The sequence below is a fragment of the Chionomys nivalis genome, chromosome 7 (assembly GCF_950005125.1).
Source record: "Chionomys nivalis chromosome 7, mChiNiv1.1, whole genome shotgun sequence".
Lineage (NCBI taxonomy): Eukaryota > Metazoa > Chordata > Mammalia > Rodentia > Cricetidae > Chionomys > Chionomys nivalis.
Window position 1 is genome coordinate 96,558,190 of NC_080092.1, and position 17,655 is coordinate 96,575,844.

General features: G+C 49.3%; 1 protein-coding gene across 1 annotated transcript in view; it reads right to left on the bottom strand.

Moving 5' to 3' along the window:
• Positions 1-512: 512 nt before the first annotated feature.
• Srp68 (signal recognition particle 68) overlaps positions 513-17,655 on the bottom strand; it is a 32,095-nt gene continuing 14,952 nt past the window's right edge. Inside the window, exons 9-16 of the mRNA XM_057774718.1 lie at positions 12,591-12,689; positions 11,454-11,518; positions 7,888-8,044; positions 6,512-6,606; positions 5,230-5,359; positions 3,058-3,133; positions 2,604-2,656; positions 513-2,039 (exon numbers count right to left, since the gene is read on the bottom strand). Coding sequence (XP_057630701.1) covers positions 1,812-2,039; positions 2,604-2,656; positions 3,058-3,133; positions 5,230-5,359; positions 6,512-6,606; positions 7,888-8,044; positions 11,454-11,518; positions 12,591-12,689 — 903 coding nt within the window. The 3' untranslated portion in view covers positions 513-1,811. The remainder of the gene's footprint in view (positions 2,040-2,603; positions 2,657-3,057; positions 3,134-5,229; positions 5,360-6,511; positions 6,607-7,887; positions 8,045-11,453; positions 11,519-12,590; positions 12,690-17,655) is intronic.

Here is a 17,655-nt window from a genome sequence, read left to right on the forward strand (position 1 = left end):
CCATGGGGCAGTGCTGGAGAACGAGACAGAGACCCTCTTCCTAGGAAGATGAGGAAAGCAGCAGAAAAGACTCTTCAACTCTGTCCCCCATGGTGCATAGACACTGGCACAAGGTGGGCTGAAGGCTTCCTGCACAGCAGGGCTTTGGAGCACTGAATAAGTCAAAAGGGGCAGAGGACGTGTACAGGGAAATGCAGAGCTAATGTGGGATCCCCTCTGCTGTGAATATCACTGGTTAGTAAAGGAGCTGCTCTGGGCCTATAGCAGAGCTGTAGGGGAACAGAGTTAGGCAGGGAAAACTAAACTGAATGCTGGGAGAAAGGAGGCGGAGTCAGAGAGAAGCCATGGAGCTGCTGCTGGAGACAGAAGTGCTGAAACTTTGCTGGAGGCCACGACCTTGTGGTGATGCACAGATAAATGGAGATGGGTTAAATTAAGATGTAAGTTAGCCAATAAGAAACTAGAGCTAATGGTGATTTAATTAATACAGTTTCTGTGTGGTTATTTCGGGGTTGAGTAGCCCTCTATCCAACACAGAGCCATGGCCGCAGCCTGTGCTGCTGCAGCACCAAGGAGTAGGGCAGACCCAGTGTGTGCAGGACCTGGGCTCCATCACCAATCCCCAAAGAAAATTATATGACCTGGCACCCCCTCGCACGTTGTACTAAAGCCAGCTGTCAGCTCTTGTCAGCCATCTTGCTCTATCTTCAGAGCGAGGGAAGGGAGGGAGGCAGAGGGGCAAAGGAAATTCTTAAATCACAAGCAGATTGTTAAACTTCAAAACAAAAAAAAAATAATGAGTCCCAGAACAGACAAAATTATACATAATAAACTGCTTCGAGGCTCCCTGATGCCCAAGCAATTGCCTAGGGCGTCTCCGGAACCCCGGCATGTTTCCTCCACCCGGTATGCAGGTATGCATGCTGGGATACAGTCTGCCCTTGCTCCATCCAGTGTGTTCTGGTCTGAACCACATGGAGCCAACATTTCATTCCTGGTGGATTCCCCCTCCACGGTAGAACAAAGAACCTTTGCTCTCCAAAGGGACTCCAGAGGTTTATTCTTTCTTACACTGCTTGTTGGGATGTCCATTACTGATGCTGTAGCAGAAATTAGAGAAAAGTATGTCCACAGAAAACAGCGACAGGGTATGGAGGAAGAGGACGGAAGTGGGATGGCATCTGCACTCACAGATGGGCACTCTGGCAGCAGCTGGGCTGGCCAGGCAGGACGCACCTGCCCTCGCGGCCGCTGAGGAAAGAATGGGCACAGTCTCCATCATCTTTGTCTTTTAATAGAAGATTTGGTTTCATTGTTTATGTGTAACATAGTTAAAAATAGAGAGCTCTGCTTGTTCTCAGAGGAGGGGTAAGGCTGACCATAATCCTGGGGTACACTGCCCATGCTTCAGCCACTGACAGACTTCAGGGGATTCTGGATGCTCAGAGAGAGGAGGAGTTTGTTTCAAATCCATGGGACCGAGGACCGAGGACAAACACTCCCAAGATCCCCCGAGTCTGGTATGGAACTCCCAAACACATTGACCAAAAGTGATCAGCCATGGCTTACAAGGGCTAGGACAGCAGTAGTCCCCAGGAGGCACAGGGGACAGAGACCCCGACTCTGGGCCCAGCAGATGACAGGTTATGAAAGTAAGTCACAAACACACAAGATGTAGGGACTCAGGGCTGAGATGCTGAGCTTTGCCCGCCAGCCATTTGCAGACCTGGATTTAATGCCATGGAACTTGCTGGGTCTGTCTCACAATATAGAGTAAGTCAGGGCCTCCCTGCCCCCGAGGAAGAGCCTGGTTAGCTCCTGAATCCAAAGATGCCCTTGATGTATCCTGTGAGGCCACTCTTGGTCTTCTGCTCCAACTTGTCCTCGAGAGGTGGGAAGGCCACATGGTTGAGGGCCAGGTCAAAGAATAAAGGCTTGCAGGGGATGGGCTGGAATCCTGGTGGGAAGTGCACGAGGTTGGCTTGCTTGGTGACGAGGGCAGGGTCCAGGCAAAAGGTCTCAAACCGTTCAACCAGAGGCTGGAAGACAGATCAGAATGTCCATCAGAAGGCCCACAGTGGTATGCTTACTGTGCTGGGCATGCAGCTTACATGTGCTTTCTTTCGGTCTCAGTTTGTATGGGCACGTGTGAACACCTGCCTGATGTCTACATAGCATGTTCCTAACTTATCTTTTATTATTGTTACTATTATTATTTTTGCTTTTTTCTTGTATGTATGAATGTTTTGCCTGAACATACCACCCGCATGCCTAGTGCCTGCAGAAGTCAGAAGAGGGCTTTAGCTCCCCTGGAACTGAGGTTAGGGATGGTTATGAACCTTCACATGGCTGCATGAAATCAAACCTGGGATCCTGCAAGAGCAACAAGCGCTCTTAACTGCTCTCTCTCCAGCTGCACGTTCCCAGCTTTCATTATTTACTGACACTGAGGCAAGACTGTTCTCTACTTCCCTGGGGACATGGACAACTAGCAAGGCATCTAAGTCGTTTGTGGGTGTCTGGGCAAGAAAAGGGAAGAATTAGGGGTGCCTAGAATCGGAGTGGAGTGTTTTCCTACTCCCCAAATGCCACAGCTGCCTTACCTTATTGTCTTTGACTTGAGAAGATGGCTCTGCTTGATGGGAGTCGTTTGCATCTGAAAATTTTACAGGGATTCAGTAAGGATGGGGACTCCGCACATGCTTGCCACATAAGGCTTTCCACCACGGTGGTCAGCATGGCTCTAAATACCGAGCAAAGCCCGTCAGCAGGGGCAGAGAGAGTGTGAGGCTTCCCTCTTGGTTGAAGAAGGGGAATAAACAGCGACAAAGCCCAGATCCACTGTGGTTAATCCCTAGGAGCTGTGGGGTTTGGAAGATGCTGAAGAGAGGGGCAGCGACTGGGCTTTTCCAATCCCTCTGCACAGTCAGTGCCTCGTGTGGTAGACAATAAGGCCAGGAAATAGCAGTCTTAAGAGAGTAACCCAAACAATGCTTTCTATGGTAAACCAGTGGCGTGGGTGTGGAGGAAGAGCGCCAGAGGTCTGGGGCGGCTCACCCAGGATGGCTGCAGCCTGCAGCGAGCACTTCTCCGACCGCACTTGAGTGATGAGCTCTTGCACATCAGGCAGGTCCTGCAGTAACAGACAACACACACTCACCAACAGGCCAGGCGGAGCAGCAGCCACATGAGCCTGTGCTAGGTGACCTCACTGGGGCTTTGTGATTTTTTTTTTTTTTTGGTTTTTCGAGACAGGGTTTCTCTGTGGCTTTGGAACCTGTCCTGGAACTCGCTCTTGTAAACCAGGCTGGTCTCGAACTCACAGAGATCCGCCTGCCTCTGCCTCCCAAGTGCTGGGATTAAAGGCGTGCGCCACCATCTGTGAGATTTTTTAGACTTAAAAAAAGAAAAAGAAAAAGTCAGTCAGGCAGTGGTGCTACATGCCTTTAATCCCAGTACTTGGGGAGAAGCAGATCTTTGAGTTTGAGGTCAGCCTGGCCTACAAGAGCGAGTTCCAGGACTCTGTTTCAAAAACAAACAAACAAACAAAAAACCAAAAAAAAAAAAGTCTATTTAAAAAAATGTCTCTACTAGCCTGGTGGCTAATGCTGTAATCGCAGCATTTGGGAGGTAGAGGCAGGAGAACCAAGTTCAAGGAAAAGGCTGACACAACTGAAAACAACGCCCGCCCAAGAGCATCCGCACCCTGCTGGTCAAGCTCAATGCAGCATGCAGCCCAGGCCCGATACCTAGAGTGCACACAACTGCTAACTCCATCTTCAGGAGCACCCGGGGGAGCTCTGGACGTCCAGTTGGCAAATGAGAGCCCCTGAAGCATGTCAAGGGCAAATGCTGGGCCACCCCCCAAGAAAAAGGGTGGGATGCCCAGGCCTCACCCAGCTCACCCCTCTGCAGTTGTCTCCCCCTCCCCCTCCTTTAGAGACAAGGATCTCACTAAGGCTCCAAGGTTGGCTAAACTCATGGTGCTTCTCCTGCCTCAGCCTCCCCACTGTTGTGACTATAGATGGAAGCCATGATGCCAGTCTGCCCCACCACTTCCTTTTGTTTTTTGAGACAGGGTTTCTCTGTGTAGTCCTGGTTGTCCTGGAACTCACTCTGTAGACCAGGCTGGCCTTAAACTAACACAGATCTACCTGCCTCTGCCTCCTGAGTGCTGGGATTAAAGGCGTGTGTCGTCACTTCTACCATGCTCACAATGGCTGTGTTCTCACCCATCCCTCCTCTCTCTCAAATACTACTGGCCTCTGACATCGTCTTCATCACGCTGAGGACTGAAGTCCGGGACTCGAGCACTCTGAGCAATGCAGGGTCAGCTGTCTCCACAAACGGTGAGCCAAACTGTGGCTGCAACAACCCATGTGCTCTCCAGAGGGCACAGCCAGGCTCTCAGGGCATGGTGTGTTATGCACACACAGCAGCCGCTCTGTGCTGGCCTGGCCTGTGACCACACCAGTAACACCCGCTTTGCTTCTAAACAGGCTCTGCTTACAGAACATGGCTTCCTTTACGTAGCCAGCTATTGCTCATTTAACTTTTTAGGGTCTACATGGTCCTGTTGGTCTAGAACTCATTATGCAGCCCAGGTTGGCCTAGAACTCAAGCTCCTCCTGCCTCCGCTGCCTGCGTGCTGGACAGCAGGCTGCAAGTGCTGGAGGCTGCATCCCTAAAGGCAGCCAGTCCCTAGCAGGTGTTATGCAGGAAGAAGGTCACGCCTTGACATCAGAATCACCATGGAGCTTCAAAAACTCCAGTGTCCACTCCAGATCCCACCCCAGTCAAAACCAGACCCTCTGATGAGGACACATCAATCTTTTAAAACTTTTGTCAGATGACTTCCATGAGTAGCCAATCTGAGAACAAGACAAGGGTTTGTTTCTTTTTAACGGGAGAAGTGGCATTTTCCACTCTGTCTCTGTGGAGTCAAGGCTGGCTCTGAGCTTGCTCTGAAGCCTAGAGTAGCTTCACACTCCTAATCCTCAGCCTCAGCCTCTGCAGGGCAAGGGTAACAGGTGTGCCCCACCACAGCTGGATGAAATGCTGTCTGTCACAGCTACGTCCTCTTCAGGCCTAGAGCAGGGTAGGTCACACCAAAGATGACTCAGGATGATGGGAGGGGAAGGGCTTCCTCAGAAGCTGCCAGCTGCTGTCTCCTCATAGACCCCGTACCCCTCACCGAAGCTTGGAAACAAGGAGAGATCACCAGCTTACCTTCAGGCTGTTCTTGAAGGCGCCCCCATCAGAACTGACTTCATTTGCGTACTTCAGAACCCTGTCATAGAGCACGAGGGCTTCGCTCCACTTCTTCACCAGCACGTAGGACTGAGCAATGAAAAAACACCTGATGGGGAAAGAGTCACAGCGCTCTAAGGCAACAGTTGCCTGCCGCCAGGCTGTCCTTGCTGTCAGGCTCAATGTGAAATCTGGAAACAGGATTCTTAACTCTGGATCCTGGTCTGGGAAACCCCACCCTAGCCCTTAGCACACGTCAGCAATCTGGGTGCTGGCACACTTCCGGGTGCGCTCCAGCAGCCCCAGCACCTCCAGCACTGCGGCTCCAGCACAAGCCCCTGACTTCTGCTGGCTGCCTGCAAAGGAGGCGGTTCCCAAGGATGGTGGCAACTAGAGGCCGGCAATGGAGCAATGCTGATCAGATCCAACAGGAACCCTCATTCACCGTTGCCTACATGTCGAAGACACAACTGTTTATCCATCCCTAATCAATCATTCACCGTTGCCTACATGTCGAAGACACAACTGTTTATCCATCCCTAATCATCTCTTTTCAAAAACCAAACCAAGATTTATGGGGCCCAACAGAACCTTAGTATTGCCCCTGATGAGCAAAGGCAGGGCGCCCTAGGGAGTCCAAGAGCAAGCGAGCCAGTGAAAGATGAGGGCGTGCACACTCTCCTCTACCATCTGCCTAGATCCCTGGCTTTGCTGAGTGTCCACTTCTGAGTGAGTCACACCTGGCCTCATCTCAGGAACTGAGATGCCCAGCGTCCTCCCGCTCAGCTTGGGTTCCCTGAACCGGCTGTTCTAGTCCGCCAATGCCCTTTCCAATGCTTGGCTCTTCCAGTGCTTCCACTGGGAGGGAAGAAGCAAGAGAAGGGAAGCCCAAAGTCTCCCAGAATGCAGATGAAGAACTTTGAAACGACTGCTGCCATCTTTGCTGGGGGCTCCCTGTAAAAACTTCCTATCAGGCCGGGTGGTGGTGGCGCACGCCTTTAATCCCAGCACTCGGGAGGCAGAGGCAGGCGGATCTCTGTGAGTTCGAGACTAGCCTGGTCTACAAGAGCTAGTTCCAGGACAGGCTCCAAAACCACAGAGAAACCCTGTCTTGAAAAAAGCAAAAAAAAAAAAAAAAAAAAAAACTTCCTGTCAACACTGAGCGTCCTCCAATGACCGCGTGGGACCACAGGGCAGGACGGGCTGCGAAGCTTACCGCTGGGACACACAGCAGAACCCTGCTCATCCTGAAGGACATTACCTGTAAGCTTTGAACACCAGGGTCTTGAGGCTTATCTCTTTCTGGAAGGTTCTATCCTCTTCTAAGCCAGGAAGCTGCAGCAATTCCACCAGATTCTGTACAACAGATGCAACAAGAAAATCCATGAGAGGAGTCTCAGAGAGATCCTGTCAGAAGACCTTCCAGGGACAGACAAGGGCAGAGACAGCGTCCACACTAGAATAGTAGGAATCAGGAAAGCGACCTGGCAGTGCAGGCCTGGCGCCCTCCGGTTCCCCACACCAAAAGTGCATTTGTCCTTCACCACTCAACGCCTCTCTCCAGCCTTCAGAGACTCCTCAGAACACACAGACCAGAACACCTTTAGACCGTCCACTCATCTGACAGGCAGTTGGTCTGTGTATGCATACACCTACATGTATGGATATGTGTGCACACGCGCACATGGAGGGCAGAAGTCAGCATCAGGCATCTTTCTCAACTCTTCTCTACCTTTCTTTTTTCTTCTTTTTGTTTTTATGTTTTCTTTTCTTTTTTTTTCTCCTTTTTTTCTTTCAAGACAGAGTTTCTCTGTGTAACAGCCCTGGCTGTCCTGGCATTCACTCTGTAGACCAGGCTGGTCTCAAACTCACAGAGATCTACCTGCTTCTGCTTCCCAAGTGCTGAGATTAAAGGTGTGCGCCACCACCATCCGGCTTCTTTTTCTTGAGACAAGGTCTATTATGTAGCCCTGGCAGTCCTGGAACTCACTATGTCGACAGTCCCAGCTGGCATCAGCCACAAACTAACAGATCCATCCACCTGCCTCTACCTCCCAAGTGCTGAGATTAAAGGCCCAGCACCATCTTTTTTTTAAAAAATGTTTTAGTTTTATTTATGTGTATGTGTGTTTGTGTATGCCACCTGTGCAGGTGCCCAAAGAGACCAGAGAAAAGTCAGATCCCCAGGAGCTGGAGCTACAGATGACTGTGAGTGAGGTTTGACCTGAGTCCTGGGACCCAAACTCAGGTTCTCTGCAGAGGACTTAAGATGCAGGGTCCACTGACCTTGAACGCACTACAGTTTGCATGGGCATCCCAGTGCCAGGATCTCAGGTGTGACTCACCATGCCTGGCCTATGTGTAACAAGCTTACTAACTGACCAACTCTCAGCCGGTGATAGTACGGATTCAGTCTCTGGATGCCCTCAGACCTTTGGAAAGCACTTAGTGAATGCCTGTGGGTGCATTTATCACCTCAAAATGCCTGAAATATGGAGCACGAGGCTTCTGATTACTCCAAGACCTTTCTTTGTCTTCTGCTAGTCACTCCTGGCTCTCAACAGCCCTTCACTACCCAAATCATTTTGTGTTCAAGATAGCAGAGGGCAGGCTGCCTTTCCAGGCCCCAAGGATTACCTGCAGAATGATGTCATAGAGCCGGATGAGGTCCTGAGGCCTGGGAGAGCGCTTGCTGTCGTCTTCTGGCTGCTGCTGCAGCAGAGCCCTGTGCAGCCCTTTAGCCATGTTCTCGTTCCTCCTGATGGCTGTTGACAGCTTGATGTAGGTCAGGTAGCTGCAATGCACATGCCAGTCATGTTCTGAGAAGTACTGGAGAGACTGGGGACTGACTGGGGCAGTGAGGGTGGTGCTGCAGGGTTCTCTGACCCTTCACACCCTTTCCCAAGGCCTCAGAGCTCTCAGTCTTCAGGAAGCAGCAGCAAGTCACCATGTGGCCCACTCACTCTAAGAGGCTACGCCATGGATGAGAAGGAGAAAGCACTGTGGACACAGCTCAGTGGAGCGTGTGCAGAGCCGGGGAGACTATAGCCACAGTGGGCATAAAAGACACCAAGTCAAGAATAGCAACATTTTGAGAGATAACACGTAAATAGGTAAAGAATGTTAAAATAACTGAAAAAATTAAATTTGAGAAATAGGTGAGGTTATGAGAGAAATTTTCCTAAAAGTAGTTATTATACACAAGTAGGTATAGGTGTACAAAGTTCCATGAAAATACAAAAGGTACTTGATTCCTGACTCATCATTTTTATACCAAAGCTGCCCTCCACAGCCTGAACCAGCCTTCTCTGCAGGTGGGAAGGTGACCTCAGGGCAAGGGCTTCACTGTCTTGCGTCCTCAGCCTGAGAGGCCCTGCTCTAGTCAGGAGGTGAGCTCAGCTCTGACTCTGGGCTCCACACACAGGTGCGGAGCTCTCCAGGAGCCTCTTTCTCCTCAGGCTGATTAAAAAGGATAACATCTTGGGCCAACCGTGTGTGATAATCAAGGATCGGGAGTCATCTGACAGTCAACTGACAATCACAAATACCAAACCCCCAAGACTGGAGATCAAGTGCTACAAGGGAAGAGAGTGTGTGTGTGCACGTGTGTGTGTGTTGTGTTTGTTGTGGGGGCCTAAGGCAGGCATGCTAGGAAAACCTTGTCACCGAGTTACACCCTGCTGGGCCTCTGGGAGTTGAGTATTTATGAGAAGCATCCATTACTGTCAACAGAGTCTCTCAGTAAACTCTACCTCTGCTGAAACAAAACAAACAACAACCAAACACAGGAGAGGAAGGGCTGGAGACGGAGGACCACAGTTACTGTGTAAGTTCTAAACAGTCAGCAAGAAACTTAAAGATTTCAAGGTCAAATTCAAAGGGAAGTTGGGTGAGAAGTGGAATTTTCAAGTAAAATATCACTTTGTGTTTTCTTAAGGATACTCTTCTTTTTTTCTCTGAGATGAAGCAGCAAGGCTCCGTGTGCTCTTCTACTAGTGTGACTTGATGGCCCAACACATATTTTAAAAAACATATCCAAAATCCTTACACTGAACAAGGTAACTATTTCAAAGGAAGAGAAAGAAAAATGAAGCTGACAAGAGAATTGAATCATGTGCATAAAAGAGCAAAAGGGGCCAGCACACTGGCTCAGGTCTGCAAGCCCAGCTCCTGGGAGGCCGAGAGGGAAGGGCTGCTGGGAGTCAGAGGCAGGTCTGAGCTACAAAGCGAGCTCCAGGCCAGGCTGGGCTGCATACAAAGGCTCAGTTTCTAAAGCTAAACAAACAAACAAGTAGAAGAAAAGCAGCAGTCTCGCAAGAACATAAGCAAGCAGTTTGACACAGCCCTACCCAGGGCACATTTGTTGTGGGACTGAAAAGGCCACAAGAACACAGATGGGTGGCCAATGACCAAGAGCACAGGAAAAAGCCAGGCACACTCTGAACTGACGCAGAGTTGCAGGTGGAATTAAGTTGAGCTGAGATGCTCACAACAGCGGACAGCCTGGGAGACAGAGGAAAGGGAGCTCTAGGTCACAGCAGCTCCAGAGGGACTGACTGAGGCTAGGGTAGTGGCTCATGCCTCAAATTCCATGCAGAAGATCGAGGAGGAGGATTTGTTATATCTAAAGAAGCTCCATTTGATGCTAGCCATCTATCTTGGTATCCACCAGATGTTTGTCTCCAGTCCCTGGAAGGAAAATCCTTCCCAATAATCCTGACTAGTGACCCCTCAAAATGTACAGCCTTGACTGTCTACTTCTTAAAAGTGCTTTTCTTTGCTTCTGTAACTTGCTTACAGACACCCAGAGACTGTTCTGAGTTGCCTTAGCCACTGAATTTGTCAGAACAGAAGAGTTTTTACTTGCTTGCATAGATATCGAAGGTCTTTGTGTGGTTTTCCCCTTTAAAAGTCCTCCCTCACACCCCTCCTTCATAGCAATCTCAAACTTGGCTCAGAGACTGTTGGTCTTGCTAACATCTAATAAATCTTTTAATTATAATTGGATTGAGTCTATGGTCTGTTCCCTGCGGTCAAACTTTATAACAGATTCTCAAGAATTTGAGGCCAGCCTAGGCTACCAGTGAGATCCTGCACAAAAAAACAAAACAAAACAAAACAAAAACAAAAATAACACACCCACACAAGCCAAGGCCTGTAGCAATGGATTAACTAGCGAAGCTGCTGGCTACACAAACCTGGACCCCTGCATTCCTCCCTGGAACCCACAGAAAGGTGAGAGAACCAGCTTCACAAAGTGTCCTCTGACCTTACATGCATGAACCCCCACAAACTCATCAAGTATGCACACAATTTTAAAAAAAAGTGAGGGCTGGGGAGATGGATCTGTGGTTAAGAGCATTGGCTGCTCTTTCAGAGGACCCAGGTTCAATTCCCAACACCCATATGGCAGCTCATAACCTTCTGTTAACTCCAGATCCAAAGGATCCAACACACAGACATACATCCAGGCCAGACACCAATGCATATGTGTGTGTGTATGTATACGTGTATATATGAAAACCAAACCAAAAGGCCCATTCACTGCCCCACAGCTTTAAACAGAACCAAGCTACTAGCTCTCTCTCCTGAGCAACATAGGCACCTACTGAACGAGACAGAGAAGTACATGCAAACCCATGAAACTTTCTATTAAAAAAAAAAAAAAAAAAAAAGAACGCAAGCAAGCTGGGTGGTGGTGCATGCCTTTAATTTTAATCACAGCATATGGGAGGTAGAGGCAGATGAATTTCTCTTTCTTTCGTTCTTTTTTGTTTGTTTGTTTTTTTGAGACAGGGTTTCTCTGTAGCTTTGAAGTCTGTCCTGGAACTAGATCTTGTAGACCAGGCTGGCCACGAACTCACAGAGATCCGCCTGCCTCTGCCTCCCTAGTGCTGGGATTAAATATATGTGCCACCACCGCCCAGCAAGCAGGTAGATTTCTATGAATTCAAGACCAGCCTGGCTCTAGAGACAGATCTGCAGTTAGGAGCACTGGCTGCTCTTGCAGAGGGCGGGGTTTGATTCCCAGCACCCACTCTGCAACACAGTGGCTCACATCCAGTTCCAGTGGATCCGATGCCCTCTTCTGGCCTCCACAGGCACAGGGACACACGTGATGCACAGACACACACGCAGGTGCCCCATACACATAAAATGAAACTCTAAATTGGCATAAACACACAGAAGTCAGCTCCCCTCACCTGTGCAGGTACTGGAGATTAGAAACCTTTCCCGACTCTCCATCAAGGGTATAATCTCTCTGTTTCTGAAAAGGTAAAGAAGGCAAAAGTAAAGCCCACAGATTCAAGTGTCGCACCCTCAGACAACATTACAACATGACAAGATGATCCAGTTGCCTTGAGTGACAGATGCTGAGCAACAGCCAGTTAGGGTTCCTGTCCTCTGTTCGGTGCTTTACCCCAAACACTCGGATCAGAGTCCCCAGGTGTGAGGACACACACCTGCAGTCCTAGCTATCATGAGACTGAGAAAGGAATGCCCACGTCTGTTCACAGTCCAGGACACCTAATGAGACGCTGGCTCAAACTAGCAAACACAAACAAAAACCCAGAGACTTGCCTAGCACGCTCAAGACCCAGTGTGTAGAACCATGAGACCACGGCACCACAGAGGGTCCCCTCAGACCCAGAGTCGGCTCCCCTGGCTCCCCTGCTCTGTCAGCTGAACAGCGGGAACAGCCCCAGTGCAATCTGCATCCTTAACCACTAGCATCCGTGGAGATGATACCGCATGGGGTAGAAGAGACTGGCAATCCTCCTGCCTCTGTCTGCAGAATGTTACAATTCTGCACCACCTCACCTTTATGGCCATCTCTGTGTAAGTTAAAATGCTGTGCAAGAACCAGTGTAAAGCACTCATGGCTATCAACCTCTGCAAGCCCAGCTCTTCAGGGAACAAGAGCTGAAGTCCACCTTGGGCTACATGCCTAGATTCTAGATTCTGCTTCAACAGAACCTTGACAGTGTAGTCATCAACAGGGAGAGACATTATAGCGAGAACTAGAATGTGGTGACCCAGAGATATAAAATGGTTTTTAGGTTTTCAGTCCAGATGCCTGAATGGATCACACCATGGAAAAGGGGAGCACCACACACCAGGAGTGCTCCTGGAGACAAGAGGCTGAAACCATGGGATGGATCACTATGAAGAAGAGGCCATGAGAATGAAGTCATAAACCTGCAGCCCAGAGGCCTCTTGTTAATAAGCTAATCACATCTGCAAATGCCCCAAAGGCTAATGGTGATGCAGGGACCCTGGGCCACCCTGAGGACAGGACAGACGGGGAGGAGGCAGCACCAGGCAGGAGATGGTCGCACCTGGTCAGGCTTGAGCTCTTCCCGCACGGCCTGCAGGGCATCTCGGCACTCACTGAGCATGGACTCGAACAGCCGCTCCTTTGTTTCTTCACTTTCAGCCTAAACAGTGGCAAATGCATCAAAAGACCGTTCTGAGCAAAACGGAGGAGGGCACGGTAGTAACAGATCCTCTCGCCGCACTAACACACTTACCTGACCCAAGATATCCTTAGGTTTTTATTTTATTTTAAATAATGTATATATGTGCTTGTCTGTGTACATACAGTTCAGGTGCCCATGGAGGCCAGACGGCATCAGATCCCCCGGAGCTAGAGTTGTGAGCCACTTAACACACGTGATCTTAACTCCAGTCTCGTGAATCCCTTAGCGTGTCATGATATACGACGATGGAAACTACACTGGAAAAGTGAACACGCTGAAGAGAGCCATGTCTGCAGGCGTCACCTCAAGCTGCCAGGGCCCTGTGCTTGGAGTGCCTCCCCACCACAGAACGCACCTCCAATGATTCTGCGAAGGCCCTCACCTAGTGCCCCTGGGGGAGTCTATAGACCCCCCAAGGATGCTGTTTCCTCACACTGAGGAAACAACACAGCAGATGTCTCTTCTCCTTCTGTTGTCAAGCTGCTGCACGTCAACGGAACTGCCCTTTTATTGCTACAATGCCTTCCCTAGACGAAAACATCCCTCCCTCCACTGGTCCCAGTGACCAACACATGCACAACTAACTCCACTGTTCACTCTGGAGAACCAATGAGTTTATCTGGCTTACAGAGCAATGAGGGTGAGGGACCACAGGCAGGAATAGGTGACCTTAAGGCTCTCCCACTGGAAGGCTTGTGCCCAAAAGGGGTAATGGCTCCTCCAAGCCTGTGCAGATGGAGTCCCCTCCCTCAGCCTTTCCCCCAAGGTCCTGTACTATTAGGGGAGAATTCATGCAACTGGATATTCAGGTGAGGGTGCTATGGCCCTACTGGCACCCTCCTTCTATGAGAAATGTGGACAGTCAGCAAGCTCAGCTATGACAATCTCTTGTGAACAGCCCCAGCCAAACTCCTGAATATGGCGCCAGCATGGCTCAGAGAGGCCTGCAAACACCTTTACAGATACAAGCCGATTTCTTTTAGAGTCAGGCACAAAACACATTACTAATCAATATCCCACCAAAAGATATTTCTCCTAAATGCCAGACTAAGTTGTCTTCTCTAGACGTCCTGATCCAGTGTCATACATATGTGGCCAACGCAGAACAACTTTTGGGCAGAAATGATTGATGGGATCGAGTTGACGATCTTTGTACAAGTACTGGGCGTCACCCTCCGCTACACGGCCTGGATAGATGACAAAGTGATTCACTCACTGAATGCCTGCCACGCCACATTATCCGCCCTAAAGAATCTGACAGAGCAGGGAACGACAGACGGCAGAAAGCAGACAGACCCGTGCTACTGGCAGGCCCAGTGAAATGAAAACAGCAGCATTCCATGGTTATGTTTGACTTTCCACAGAACTAACAGTCAACCTGAAAAACATTAACATCCAACCAACCTCCCAGAAAGCCCAGCACCCCGCCCAGAAGGCCCACTCCTGCAGGAGATGAAGGAGCTTAGAGAAAAAGCTCTACTTTCCAGAGTAAAGAATCTCCTCTGTGGATTGCCCAATGTAAACCAACAGACCCTTCCACTTACAGGTCACTTGACTTTCCTGTCCCTCACTAACCGGCGCCAAATCGGGGCCATGGCTTCCTGTAATTTGAAGGCAAACAAAGCCTCACCAGCTGGTTCCCGCAGCAGAGCAGCCTGCGGACCAGCACAGTGCAGGACGGACGGTGCTCCAGCCACGCTCCACAGTGCGGCAGGTATCGTGCATCAGCATTTAACTGAGATTTAAACGAACAATCCAAGCACATCACAGTACTGTCTGTCCAGTGCAATTCCTCATAACCATCTAACCAAATTCTTTGTATGCTTGTTTGAGACAGGGTTTCTATGTCTAGCCCTGGCTGCCCTGGAATTGCTCTATAGACCAGGTTGGCTTTGAACTCAAGAGACCAACCTGCCTCTGCCTCCCAGGTGCTGGGATTAAAGGCATGCACCACCACTGCCTGGGCTCTAAATTTTCAATGTAAGATTTCTGTGGAACTGTGACAACTGAGTAAGGCACATGACCACCCCGGCACCACTTAGGACTCAGTCAGCCACAACAGGATCAGCCCCAGCACCCATCTGAACCCACATATCTCACAGATCCACCAGAGCGCTCCTTTCAGATGGGTGGGGTTGTCTGACAGCGGGCAATAACGAGGCTCTGTCTTCCCTATTGGTAGGAAATGTTAAAGGATGCCAGAATGCTAGCCCTCTTCACAGCGGTCATCGGCGGTCAGATTTCCCACGGCTCCCACATGCTCTATGCTGCATTCAGGGTTTCATGAACATTTTCCACAGTGAAGGAAAAGGCATGTCTGAAGGGGAAGACTTGTTTGTCATGTGCCACCCACACTGCTCAGTGACTCAGAGACCACCAAGTATCAGAGAACTTGTCACAAATCTTCCTGCCCAGGGCAAAATGTCTCCAAACAGGAAGTCTTTATGTATTAACAGCACATTTATTCTAGAACCTATACTTGATGCCAAGATGACTCCTGAAAGGAGACACGCCTCCCGACATGCAGAGACAGGATTCCCTCTCCACATCCCAGCAGTCCCGTCTGCTGCAGAACCAGCAGGAACATGCTCCACACATAAAGGGCAAACTCCCTGAGTAAGAATGGGAGCTTGGCTGGACCCGGCTTCCAGGTGTGCCTATGGCACAGGGTCTGAAGCCTACTAGGTCAATCAGAAAATTCTAGATCTGTTTAATGAAACTCCAAGCATGGGGCGGGGGGCAGCTCAGGCTCTCTTCTCCAGCGGGGCATCCAGGCCAGCAGAGGCAAGGCCATTGGATTGGGCTCCAGCGTCTCCACTACTGAAGGGGTCCTGGGCTGTTTTCACTTGTTGGTAGGGACTGCTGGAGATGGTGCAGTGTGACTAAGAGACACACGAGGCAAGTCTAGCCACATTCCCTACCACACCCATAGGAGAAGCAAGGGCACAGGAACCAAGCCTCACCCCACACTGAGAGAGAGGTCCAGAAGACAGAGACACAAGGAAATATGCTAAAGAAAAGGTTTTGTTTGTTTGGGTTTTTCCTTTTTTTAGGAAAGGGTAAGTGCTCTCAATCCTACTCAGACATTAAAAAAAGATCAAATCTACTTATTTTGAGATAGGGTCTCACTGTGTAGCCCTGGATGGCTGGAACTCACAGAAATCTGCCTGCTTCTGCTTCCCTAGTGGGAGGTTTAGAAGGTACTGGCCACGAAGCCTTAAGACCTGAGTGCAATCTCTAGGAGCCACACGGTGGAAGGGGAAAATTGACTGCTTTTAAGTTGTCCTCTGACCTCCACATGCGTACATGGACTGACCATGGTAAAAAATAAAATATAAAAATTTAATGATATAAACAGCTCTTTAGATATAAGATATAATATAAAATAGATATAAAATAGCTTTTATTTTGAGAAATCTATTCTCAATAGTAATTTAAAATATAGAAAAAGTCAGATATGGTGGCGCACGCCTTTAATCCCAGCACTCAGGAGGCAGAGGCAGGTGGATCTTTGCAAGTTTGAGGCCAGCCTGGTCTACAGAGTGAGTTCCAGGACTGAGAACCTATTTGAAACAAAACATGAAAACCATCTGAGGCATAAGTCGACGGCAGAGTGATTGCCGAACATGCTTTAGGGTCTGGGTTTCGTCCCCAGCCCTGCAAACCCAAAACCAAACAAACGACAAAATCTCTTCTATGGAAAGCTTTGCTGCATCCTCACTATGGGTGCTATGAGCCACGCGCAGCACAGGTCTGATAACAGGCAAGGCGGCACTTAGGAAGCACACTGCTATTATGTGTGCTGTGACGGATGACAAACAGAAGACATGCATTTAATTCTGCAAGCACATACTTAAGAGTAATGACTAGATGAGCTGACATACTGACTGGATTTTCATTTTATTTTTTCCTTCCCAGTTTCTTCTTTGGTCAGTCTTGAACTGCCTTCTTCCTTCTGGTACTAGAGATTGAACTGAGGTCTCCAGCATGAGTATACTTCTTACCCATGAGGTAAGTCCCAGCTCCTCCAACTGCTTTAGGGTGTCTGATGTCAATCCTTAGTCACAAAAAACCCAAACACATATGTGTGTGTGTGTGTGTGCCCCTTCACAAAATAAATGTAAAAAACTAAAATAAAATTAGTTCTTCAAGTTGGGTGTAGAGGCACACTTTAAATGCCACCACTTGGGAGGCAGAGGCAAGTGGATCTATATGAGTTCAAGGCCAGCCTGGTCTACAAGAGCTAGTTCCAAGACAGTCAGGGCTGTTGCACACAGAGAAGCTCTGTCTCAAAAAACAAAAGCAAAAATTAGTTCTATTAGCTGTTCAATCTTCTAGTTTAAGAAAAACAAATTTTCTGGTGTTGTTCCATCATTCTGCCCTTTAAGCAAAGCAAAAGAAAGTGGCAGAGCAACGTGCAATACAATAAATAAATCCTTCAATTACTGAAAACTCCCCCCGCCCAAAGCAGCCACAGTGGAGAGTGGCTGGAAAAGTCTGGATGCTCAACATCCTCATCAAGTTGCAACGCAGACTCCAGGTCCCATTCATGACCTGGGGTTCACTGGTAACTGCCAGGCCTCAGAAATACCCAAAAGGCCATGGTCAGAACCTTGCTGTCTTTGAAGATGCCCTTCCTCTCCCGTGGAGGAGCTCCAAGAGCCTCAGTCATTGCTGCCTCACTAACCAAGTGCTCCAGGACCTGTGTCTCTGGGACTGCCTCTGGCTGTTCTCAGCCACAAGCAGGCAATTATGCAGTAAGTAGCTGTCAAGGACAGCTTTTGCACGACTATTACATACAGAGCACATGCAGAACAAGACATTCTGGTTCACCCAGGCTCTTCTGCAGGGCCCAGGAATGAGAGGTGGCCCTGAGGGCGCGAAGGCGAGGACACAGGTCAGACTCCAGGAGTCTAAGCAGCTG